The following is a 12,193-nucleotide window of genomic DNA, read 5'->3' as shown; positions in this document are numbered from 1 at the left end:
CTAGCCTTGATTCAGCATCAATAACCTAATAATTGTACAAACATAGCAAAGGAGTAGGGGTGTGCACAACACCAGCTTGGCCTGTTTGGTTCGAATTCGAACCCAATTTGAACCAAGTTGGGTAGGTTCGGTTTTGTTCAAACCGCCACCCACCACTCCAGTTCAAATTCAAACCCAACTTGAACTGGTTCTAAGAGGCTCTGCATAGGGTATAATGGAGACTCGAACCGGCCCATTATTCCCTCTGCAGAGCACCCAGGTTTTGTGCCCTTAGGTGCTCTGCATAGGGAATAATGGGCCAGTTTGAGTCCTCATTATTCCCTATGGGGAAAATGCAAACAATGTAAAAATCATTAAAAATCGCAGGAGTGTCCAATTGCTTTGGGGTTCTATGGGTTGTAGGTTCCTCCATGCTAAAAAAATTAATAAATCTGGCACATAGAACATTGGCAGCAGTGAGAGAAGGCAGAAGTGGAATCAACAGAGATTCCCAAAATCATTCCTGCCAGACATCCTGGGTCTTGACTACAAGTCCAGAATCCCAAGCAGGAAATGATGGTCCACACATTGCTTCCAGCCAAGGAAGAGGCACTGCAAACACCCATGGGGCATTGTTTCTAGGGTTGTGTGAAGCTTCATTGGCCAATCGATTTAAAGGAGACTCAGGTTGATTCAGTCACTGAAGTTTTGATTCTGAATTGAGCTGGCAGACCCACCAGTTTGGTTTGCATCAAAGCAACTATTCATGAACCGGGCTGATTCTCTTCTGAAGTGATGCTGCCACTTCAGCCTCTTCCCTCATCTTGCCACCCTCCCCTAACCTCTCTAGGTACTTAGTAGGCATGGGCTACTTTATTACAGGCTAGCATTATTTTTATTTTATAGCTGCCTTCAAATATCTGAAGGGTGTGTCACACAGAAGAAGGAGAGGACTTGTTCTCTGTTTCTCCTAAGGGCAGGAACAGAACCAATGAGCTGAAATTACAAGAAGCAAATTTAGGCAACACTAACTTTAAGAGCTGTTTGATAGTGGAACTGTCTGCCTCATGCAGCAGTAGGTTCTCTTTTACTGGAGGTTTCAAAACAGAGGCTAGATGGCCATCTGTCAGGGATTATAGTAGATTATTGCACTGAGCCAGGGATCGTATTAGATCAGGGCTGCAAAACGTCAGCCCTCTAGCTCTTGTCCAGGGGTGATGGGCATTGTAGTCCAAACCCATCACCCCTAGCCACAGTGGCCAATAGTCAGGAATGATGGGAGCTGTAGGAGGGTCAAAGTTGTGCAGCCCTGAACTAGGCAATCTCTCTACAGTCCTTTCCACCTCGAACATTCTATGATTCTACGACTGCAGCCTTCATAGCTGATTGTGACAGACCCAATGTCCTTCAGTCAGAGCATCCCAAATCAGATCCTGTTAGCTGTTCCTATTTAGTAAAACTCATTTGGGTACATCCTTCTGTTATGCCTGAAATGAAACTACCTCTAACTCACCCCCCCCCCCAAGAGAGTATCTGGCAGACTCAATAAGGAAGTTGAATAACATTTCAAATCTTGCAAGGTTAATTTCCCCCCTAACATTGTCAAGCATCGGTGTCGGCGAGATAAGTGGAATTTTTTGAGGCTTTGTTGCTGCCTATTCTTTCTCTGAAAGGTCCTCCCCTCTCTCTCTTTTTAATCTCCTGATGCCAAGGGTTGGCCGGCTTCCCTATGTTTGTTTCAGTGCTTACCAATGGGATCACCGGACTTGCCAACACCACAGGGTTAAGCGGCTCAGATTTCTGGGCTGAGCTGCTTATTATTACAATGCACACTGTAACTGTTTAAAAAACTGCCTGGTGACACTTAGCAGTAGCTGGACAGATTCATCTCTCTTCATCGTTCCTGACATCCATTAACCAGACTCAAGCAGCCGGCTCTTGCTCCAAAAACATTGGGTACCATCCAGCTGCAGCAAAGCATTTTTTAAGTCTCCTTGATTTCAGCAGGAGAGATTTAAACCTGCGCTTAATTCTCACATGGGGGGTGGGGGGAATCAATGAGTCTCAAAAGTGCTTAACTTTGACTAAATTCTGTATGTATTCAGATACTAGCTTAGGAAAAAGAAAGCTTTCTCGTGGTTGAGATGGACTTTGGCTGTGTGTGTGTGTGTGTGTGTGTGTGTGTGTTTAAATTTGCTAGCAAGATGTCAGTCATAATATTATACCCATTCTTCCTGGGAGGGGATGTGGGGAGGAAGTCTATTAATGCTGGAACCCTTGGTGGTGGGCATAGGCATTGCTGGGTATTAAAAGATCCAGTCCCCAGGCTCACAGTCTCCTTTTGAGCATTAAATTAAACCATATCTCCTCAAGAATAATTACATGTATTTTTTTTAAGGTATCTAATATAATACAGCACCTATGAAGGTGGAAGCAGCAGAGAGTTTGGTGAGGCCAGGAGCAGGTCCCTCCACTGCTGAACTTCCTTTCTGGAAGAGGTAAGAGAGGAGGCAGGTGGCTGATGAGATTTGGGGCTCTGAGCAATTCATGGGGGGCCCATGCCCCATGGGCCACCCCCTAATGATGACCTTGGTGGTGATGATCTAACGGGCTGTGCATGCTCTGCATTATAACTATGACTGGGTCAGACTTTCAGTGATTCTATCTAATTTGGTTGGGGGTTCAGCAATGAAGAGGGGGTGAAACAATGGCAGCCTCTTTGTATTTTGGGGGCTGGGGGTGTGATTTGGAGAGATGGGGTACAAAGGTCATCAGTGCCCCTCTTGGCGCTTAAGACTGGGTGCCACGATTTCCCCCCAGAATGCTCTTGAGAATGATGCTGTCATGATGCAGTGTTGTTCCAAGGCATTCATGGGGCGGGGGGATGGGTGGGGGGAGAAAGTAGCCAATGGCTAAAAGAACCAGGAGGAGCACTGGTGAGTTTTCACTCTGACTCCCTGAAAATCTCACTCCCTACCCCCAAAAACATCAAAATGGATTGGCCTCAAGGTCACAGCCTGTGAATGAGGTCATGAAACTGGTGGGTGGGTGGGACATTTTGGCTCAGCTTTAAATTTGCAGCTCAGATCTTTAACATGCCAGATGTGTTGCTTTATCATGGAATTACGGCCCCTCCTCAAGATGGTGCCAGAAGCCAAGTCATGAGCATGGAAGTTGATGCACACGGATTGAACCTAGGACCTTACGTATGCAGAGCAGATGCCCCACCACTGTGCTGCTGCCCCATTTCCTAAGGGGAACTTCTTACAGCAGACCGTGCTCACATGTAGTCTCCCATTCAAATGCAACCCAGGGCAGGCCCTTCTTAGCAAAGGGGACCATTCATGCTCACTACTGCCAGATCAGCTCTCATGCAGACAATTTGTTTCTCAGAGGCTTAAGGGAGGGTGGCCAGAGCTTTCTGTAAGGCTCCCATGTGCTGAAGTGGTTATGTAAGGAAGCCCTGAGTCAGGAAGAAAGGGATTCAAGAAGAATCTCCCAGAAAATCTTAAAGTAAAGTTGTGCCATCAAGTCGGTGTCAACCCCTGCAGACCACAGAGCCCTGTGGTTGTCTTTGGTTGAATACAGGAGGGGTTTACCATTGCCTCCTCCCATGCAGTCTGAGATGATGCCTTTCAGCACCTTCCTATATCACTGCTGCCTGACAGAGGTGCAACCTCTTGCTCCCTAGGCAAGTTACTTCCCCACTGCACCATTAGGAAAACCCTGGATTACACAGAGGCAGCAAAAGTCTTCTGTCAGGAGCTCCATTGCCCGACTCCGCTGACCTTCCCAGCCAAAGCTGATATCTCTGCTGACTCAGTACTGCTGCAGCTCCTGGAGCAGCTCTCTCCCATTGGTGCTGAGCCAGCCAGAAGCTGCTGCAATGAGCCACAAGGCATTCCTGGCCAAGCCCAGAGAAACAGCTGAACCTCTCACCACGCTTCAGGTGGGTTTGATCCTCTAGGGAGTGAAGGTGGGGGGAAACTCAGGGAGAGACACAAGGTGTGGGGGAGGGCTATTTAGTCAGGGGAAGAGTGAGGCAGTTAAGGAGGTGAGGAATGGCTGGCTTTTGACTTGGGGTTAGCAGCCAAAGGAAAGAAGCCATAACAGAAAAGGAGGAGGAAGAAGGAGGACAGGCCGATCAATGGCTACTAGTCTGATGGCTATAGACCATCTCCAGCCTCAGAGGCATGATGCCTCTCAATACCAGTTACAGGGGAGCAACAGCAGGAGAGAGGGCATGCCCTCACCTCTTGCCTGAGGCATCTTGTGGGCCACTGTGTGAATTAGGATGCTGGACTAGATGGGCTTTGTGCCTGATCCAGCAGGGCAGTTCTTATGTTTTTAAGGTAAAGAGAAACCTTCTACCCTCCATTTTTGAGGCCTTGGGGTTGGCGGTGGGGGGTGGAGCAAGAAAGGGGATCCAAGGGAGGCCATCCCTACCCTGATCCCTGACAACTTGCAATGCTGAAGCACACGATACCCCTCCCAGCAGAACAAATGTATCACGCCATGGAGGGCCCATACCCGACATTGAAATACTGCCTCATTTCTTGACGCCTGTTGCGCATGATTGCCTTATATTCGCCGATCCTCAACTTCTTCCCGTCCACTAAGCAAGTGCGCTTCGGCCTGGGCTTGTACTTGTAATCTGGGTACTTCTCCAGGTGCTGCTTGCTGAGGCGGGCCTGCTCCTCGTAGTATGGCTGTTTTTCAAGGTTCGTCATAGCTTTCCAGCGAGAGCCTGTCATGAGAAGAACGGCAATGAGATCTGGCTCTCCCAGAGTGTGTGCAGGACCATGGAAGCCCCCACCAGAAGAGCTTACCCATATCCTACTGCAATGTAAAACAGAAATAAATACCTAGGTATCCTGCCTCCACTGCTTTCCCTTTCTTCTCTTGTCTCCCCTGTGCCAAGTTTTAGATTACATACTTCTCAGGGCAGGGACCTGTCCTCTTGTGCTATGCAACTGCCATGCATATGGATGCTATCACCACTAACAATACTAATAATGCCATATATGTTCATAAGTGTGCAATCTCTACCATGGTTTAGAATCATATTTATATTTCTGTCTATAGGATACATTGTGTTGGTCCCTGAGAATGAATGACAGAAGTTACTGAAGTTATGTCTCTTATGGGAACAATTTATCCTGCTGTGAGAGAAACAGTGCCAAGGCAATGCTTTCTTAACATTTGGGAGAATAAAAATATTACAACTGGAAGAACAATATTCATTTGCCTTCCAGATTGCTGTGCCCAGTGGAGCTGGGTGGGGAGATGTTGTTCTTCAGAAATACTCATGATGCTCATAAATCTGGCTTGGAAGATCTGCGGGGGGTGGGTGCAGGAAAGAAAAGAAATGACCCAATGGGATATTACTCAGTCAAACCTCACAACATCCAGTCTTTTGGGAGAAACCAAGATGAGCCTGGCTCCAAAAGCAAAAGTTGGATGGAAAGTATTTCTGTGTTTCAGTGGGGAAAATGTCACAAGGACCTTGAGGGGGCTGAACAAGTCATAACTTGGTAGACAGTGTTTTCCTTCCCACTTGCTGTCTTTAGCTCATTCTGTTACTTGCACTATGTCTAGGTCATTGTACCCCATAGATAGCTTTTAATATACAAAAAGCTGACATCTCCTCTCTTTGCAAACACTCCTCCCTCCTCCCCCACAAATTCCAGAAAAATACTTAGGCTCTTGCAGGAAAGTCTCATTAGGGTAACAGGGAGTTGATCACTTGGTCATGCTAGGAATCTGGTGACCTTCCCTTCTGAGAGGGGCAAAGACACCCTGGAAGTCAAGCATGAATCTGGCAAGGGGAAGGCAATGCGCCTACATATAGAGACACATTTATTCCTTCTTCCTCCTATCAGGTGATGCGGAAGGCCAAGAGCATCAGCAGTTAGTACAACCAGCCATTGCCAACTGCATGATGGACAGGAATGAGCTCAGTTGCTGTAACATGAAGCCCAGGACAATCCTGCTCCTCCCTTGACCCATGGCAGTATGTATCTATCAATTCATGTGCTCTCTTTCCACATGCCATAGCAACAGCTGTCTGAGAGTTTGGTGTGTGCTGGCCACCACTAGCTCATTATAACAGGCAACTCCCTAGTTGACTGTCATCATCAACTCTGTAGCTCATTTCAGTGTACCAAGGATTTGCAGAGAACCCCATGAGGAATTTCATTCATTTTCTAGCTTCACATGGAGTGCTGGCCCAAGCCTGAGGTTGTTGTGAGCTGCTGCAGGCCTGCGTGCATGCACAAGCCCTGCTTCTGGTCTCAGTAATGACATGCCAAGGTTAGTGGGCTTGTACAACATGCCCAGTCTAGGCATATCCTGCTCGACTTGCAGCTTGGAACTGGAGACCTGCAACTTAGATGTGTTGCTCAGATACTGTAACAGATGTCTGGTTCCATGCCATGAGTAGGGCAGAATATACTGAGATTGGCGGGTTCATAAAACATGTCCAACCTTGGCATAGCATTACCAGGATTCAAGGGCTTGCATGCATGCTTGGGGCAGCAGCAGCTCTAGGCAACCTCAGGTTTGGCGCTGTGTGTGAAGCCAGCCACAGAAACCAAGAAGGGATCTGAATTCTTTCTCTTCCTCTCCCTTAACCATGCACCTTGTGTCTTAATTCAGTGATTATTATTTCTTACAAGTCTCTCCTGCCTCTCTTCCATAATAGAACTCAAGGCAACATACATACAATTCTCCCATCCAGGCACTTGACCAGACCCTGACCTGCTTAGCTTCAGCAAAGTTGTTGCATGGAGTGCCTTTAGACCATGCCCTAAGACTTACCCGCCTAATCTCTATTCCCAACTGACTCCAAACCTATGCAACTCAAATGAAATCCATGTGCGCATAAGAGCACTGGTTCTTATTCACCTCTTTTCACCTACATACTTCTCCTCCACTCCTCTCCCTTTGCTGAAATCTAGAATGTAACCTCCTTGGGGCAAGGACTGCTCCTTTTTTGTTATCTCACTCCACAAAGCACCACATATATTGCTAGTTCTGTGTAACAATAAATGAGGATGATGTGGATGGTGAAGAAAAACATGACATTATTATACCACACTACTTTTGCAAGAGTTGACTTATCCATATACTCTTCTCCCAGCCCTCCCAGCAATAAAAGCTTCCCTGTCCCACACTTTACCCTTTGTTATAAAAATCTCTGAGCGTGGAAAATTTATTTGTATTAAAATTAACTACATTAGAAATAAACAAAATCACAACAAGCAGAGTGGGAAAATGGAAAGGCGCAAGCACCTCAAAAACACATGACTAGGTATCTTCACAAGTTGTTTCTTCTCTTTTTTGCAAAAAATAAATAAAAATCGGGTACATTTTATGTAGAAAGGAACAGATGGATGACAATCATGTGCGCAGCTGACTTTGCTAACAAATCCATGCATCCATGGTATTTTTTTTTAAAGCTTAAATCCATAATACCACAGTGTCAAAAATCTAATCCCTGGAGTGTGGCAATGCCAGAAAGGGCACACTTCCTAATGTACTACCAAAGTCACACATGCGCGTGCACACACACACGTGCACGTGTAGTCGAGCAACCGCCTCATCAAAAGCACCGTCAATTACACTTCAGACATCCGACCCCAGTACAACGCTAGAAGAAATAAGCAGCCGGTGATGGTGAATTGAACAATCGTGGCTTCCTTGCAAAGAGACCCAACTACCTGGTTGAGCTGTGAGATTCTACTCACTCTCCTTCCCCAAGTTAATAGAGAGCTCCCTGCTGAGTTCAAAACCTGGCCTTTGACAATTCAGAAGGGACCTTTGCAACATTTCCATCAAGAAAGAGGAGAGCATCTCGCCCTCCTTTATTGCAGGGGAGGAAGAGATTTCCCCCTCTTCCTCTGATGTTTCAAAGAAAAATGATCTCTCTCTCTCACTCTCTCTTTCAAACCTCACTGCTCTCACAGCATAAGGAGTATGGGAGTGAAGCAGGACTGTCATCTCCACGAGAATCTGGAACGGATTTGCACGCTATACTCCACCTACTGTATTTTTAATCAGAAAAAGATGCCCCCGATACGCTAGCTGCCCTTCCCGGGCCACCCCCGCCCCCCGCGCACAGGCTCAGTCTAGTGCTAAACAGTAAAAGGTGATTCCTTATGTTAAAAATTTCAGCCGAAATGGCTTATTAAAACCAGATTTGGAGGGTATTATAAAATGCTTAGAAGCCCTTTAAAATGTCAACGCGGATCCCCCAGAGACTGAGTAAAATGTCAGCCCGGCTCAAGCGCCTATTTTAAGCGGAATGAATTAGCAGTGGGCTGTTGGAGGTTGTTATCCAAAAACAATCAGTTAAGACAGGGAAACATCTCGCTCCCTTTGTACTTTCTGTATGAAAGATGGGATGGGGAGTGTGTGTGTGTGTGTGTGTGTGTGTGTGTGTGTGTGTGTGTAGGGGGTGATCTGGCCAATTTCTGAAGATGGTTACTTAAAGGCAAGTTTAATCAGGACCACTCTGAAATCCAGAGGCTGAGCCAAACAGCTTGCATCGCAGACTCATATGCCTAATCTCACAGTTGTAACTGGCCTTAAATCCTTTCCACTGGTGTATATACATTTTATCAGCCCTGGAACAAATGTAGACTCCTTATCTCACTTCTTCTGACTAATCTAATCAATTCAGGTGCCCTACTAAAGCCGTCCTACCTGCCATCTATAACCAACAGTTAGCATGCGGGCCTCTGCGTGTCAGTTCCACAGGAAATCAATAGCAGTCGCTAATCCTGCTCTTTAGGGCAAATCTGCAGGTCCAATCAAGCCAATCTGCACATTATGCAGAAGGAGATGGGAGAGTTCTGGACTGCACCACTTTCAGAGTGAAAGAGGTGTGCATTATTTTTGGATGCTTCCTTATGTGTAAGAAAAACACCCCTCACTGCAAATAATGAACTAGAGAGAAAGATTAGCCCAACTCTCTTCTTGACATGCTAGTTTACTATTTACAAAGAGCTTTTCACATGGGGGTACATTCAAAAATGTCATCACTGGCTGACATCTTAACATGTGCAAATAAAGAAAGCAGTGCTTGTGAGGCAGCTTTGGGTTCTAGTCCCTGCTTTTCCATGGACTTACCAAAAGTCATTGGCTAGCATCTGCTACTGCAACATGTGCCAGCATAAGGCACCTCTTCCCTTTTTCCTCCCTACTGAAACTCTCTAATTCCCCCCAAAAGTAATTGTTGGGGGTCAGGAGATCTTTGGCAATGGTGTGTGATGTGATGTGGGGGGTTGTGAGGGGAAAGGGGGTACAAAAACTGCAAGGCACACTGCAAGCAGAGGCACCACTCCACTTGTGGTTTTGGGGTAGGCAATCCTCTTCCTGCAGCCCCTTGTGTACTGTATTCATGCCATTGCCAAAGGTCTCCTGATCCTCAGAGAGCTCCAGAGAGCACACCCCTGGAAGAGGTGGGAAAGCTACCTTGTGCTGATGCTTCAGCGGTACTTCAACTGTTGCCTACCAGCGTTCCCTCTGACAGAGATTCCCAAATGTTGACTACCGCCATTACTATGAATACTCATATGCTGGTCTTCAACCAAAGTTATCAAATCAGATAAATAAATAAAACATAAATAAGTCAGGATGGCATTCGGCTGGGAATGATGGGAGTTATAGTCAACAATATCCAGGATTCCCTGCTATAGGGAACACTGCTACTTACAACATCTTGCTGTCTCTGAAAACTGGACATTTTGTACTTGAGTAAAGGTGCCCAAATGCAGCACTCAAAAATGCTGCATCAGTTGAGAAAGGTGCACTGGTTTATTTATTAGGCACGCGTCTCTTCAGACTAGTCAGAAGTAGCAGCCTGGTCCTTTTTCAGTTGTGATGACCAAATGAAGAGGCCTTAAACTAAGGCTGCATCACCTGTGCATTCACAACATATGGATGGGGAGTGGAGCTGTGCTGGTCACCCCCACCCAGGCCTGCACTCCCACAAGCTCCACCTCCATGATCAGGATTCCTGATTACATGGAAGATTCTAGACACCACAATTCCACTTCACTTTGAAATTGAAGGGGACAGGGTGGAGCTTGAAGGAATGCAGCCACCGAGGACCAGATGGTGCATGCTACTCCTCTTCCATGGAGGGGGATGTGAGCATAGTCCTACTGAGTCAAATCCTTGGTCCACATTACTGTCTATTCTGACTGGCAGCAGCTGTACAAGGCTGTAAGCAGAGATCTTTTTAACTCCACTCCCTGAAGTTCTCTTAGGTGGAAATGCAGGGACTGAACTTGAGACCTTGGACATGCACAGTATGTGCTCTCCCACTGAACTATAGCCCCTCCCTGGTGCTACTTCCAAGTGTTTAACTAGGACTTCTTCTGACTTCTTTTATGCTTCCTTTCAATATGTTCTGGTTTCCCATCTCAAAAGAATTTAACATTAGTCCATTACATAAATATGGATGCATCTCAGGGAATCGGAGAATCATTGGTAATGCTGATTATTCCCAGATGAAGGGGGGCATGGGAAGGTCCCTTTGGCAGTCCCAAACCTACTTAATTTCTAGAGATGTGCACAAAACAAATTTTTGATTCATTTTGGATTCAAATCAAATTCTGAAAACTTGTTTAAAATTCAAATCAAAATTGAATCTGGTCCAAGAATCGATTCAAATTAAAATTGAATTTGAATCTTTCTGACATGTTTTGGTGCCTTTTTTAACCAATCAGGCGGCCTGAATGGTTTAAAAAAGGTACCAAATGGGTCTCAAATTGAATTCAAATCAAATTTCAAAAAATCAAATTGAATTTGAATCGAATTGCCCTTTTAAGTGGTAATTTGATTCAAATGCAAATCTTTTGAATCACTCAGATTCAAATAGATATGAATTCAAATCGAGTTGCACATCCCTGTTAATTTCTTTAAGCCAGCCTGATGATAAAGGCACAGCAGGCACAGCAAAAATAAAATGTGGCAACCCTCTGGGAAAAGGTGCTCCATAATAATTTGAGCAGGGATATGGTCATAAAGAAGGTCCTGAATGAAGAGGAAAGATGGATTCATGGAATAAAGAAGGCTAGGAAGCACTGGAAGAGAGTCTCCTTGTGTTTACTCTCCCTTGGATTTGGACTGGTGCCTAGGGAAAATATTTCCATGCCTAGTCAAAGAGCTCTGCTTCTGTTTGATTTCCTTACCCAGTATTTTGCTGATGTTGGAGTTGTGCATATCAGGGAAGGCCTGTAGGATCTTCCTTCGTTCGTCTTTGGCCCACACCATGAAGGCATTCATTGGGCGCTTGATATGGGGCTCATTGCTCCCACGACCTCTGGATTCCCGGTAAATCCGAGATTCTGAAACCCCTGCGCTTCCTAAAAAGTCAATGTAAAGTGGGGGGGGGGGAAGGAAAGGAAAATAGATTAATTCGGTATTTTTTAGCTGCCCTTCATACAAACTGGAAGACTCATTCATTTGAAATGGACTTTAAATGATTTTTCCGGATGGCTTCTCTTTAAAGCAAGCAGAGTAGAATCAAGAGAACAATCATCTCCATACTGGGCCCACAATGTCTTAGCATGGCAGAGGAGCAGGCATGCACCCCTCTACTCAACCACATGCAATATAAGCTTTGATGGTAGTTCACACTAAGGCTCAGATGCACAGAACCCCAGTTATTCGATCTTTCCTCTCTCTCTCTTTTTGAAAAAAAGAGGAAGAGTTGTACCAACTGAGCCTTCATGTGGACCATCTGCCACAGGTTATCTTTGTGCGCAGCAGACAGGAGGGAAACATGCCCATTCCTCCATCACATAAAAAGGATCACTGCCAAGGTAAGTGGAGGAAATGGGATATGGGCATATTCTCAGTTCTCACATCTGTCTCTGAGTGATGTAGTTTTGGAATGGCAATGCATGTTATCTTGAGAAAAATACATCAATTTTGGAATTGCTTCTGAAGTTTTGCTTTAGATTGGCCCGTGTCAATGCCTACAACACCAGCAAGTTGTGTATTTAGCATCACCAAAGAGTCATTCTGAAAACACATGGGTGGCAGGCAGTGCACCATCAGCATCATAAAGGTGCATTTGTGACGGTCTCTCCTATACATGCATTCTACATTCAGAGTTGCATGGGAACAGTAGTCCCTATGAAATCATTAACCCATGCTGGTGCTTGGAGGTCTCTACAGGATCCTGAAGATCTATAATCCT

At 45.6% G+C, this 12,193-nt stretch overlaps 1 protein-coding gene across 18 annotated transcripts in view; it reads right to left on the bottom strand.

Annotated features, from left to right (window-relative positions):
* The window catches only part of SOX5 (SRY-box transcription factor 5), an 876,032-nt gene that overhangs the window by 16,174 nt on the left and 847,665 nt on the right, over positions 1 to 12,193 (bottom strand). For 17 of the 18 annotated variants that reach the window (XM_053255253.1, XM_053255257.1, XM_053255255.1 and 14 more), the window contains 2 exons: positions 11,181 to 11,354; positions 4,510 to 4,726 (listed from right to left, as the gene is read on the bottom strand). In XM_053255253.1, the coding sequence (XP_053111228.1) occupies positions 4,510 to 4,726; positions 11,181 to 11,354 (391 nt within the window). The remainder of the gene's footprint in view (positions 1 to 4,509; positions 4,727 to 11,180; positions 11,355 to 12,193) is intronic. The other variant, XM_053255261.1, reaches the window with a different exon arrangement.

Source organism: Hemicordylus capensis, chromosome 5, assembly GCF_027244095.1.
Source record: "Hemicordylus capensis ecotype Gifberg chromosome 5, rHemCap1.1.pri, whole genome shotgun sequence".
NCBI lineage: Eukaryota > Metazoa > Chordata > Lepidosauria > Squamata > Cordylidae > Hemicordylus > Hemicordylus capensis.
The sequence above is the reverse complement of the archived record's forward strand: the minus strand, read 5'-3'. Positions and strand labels throughout refer to the sequence as shown.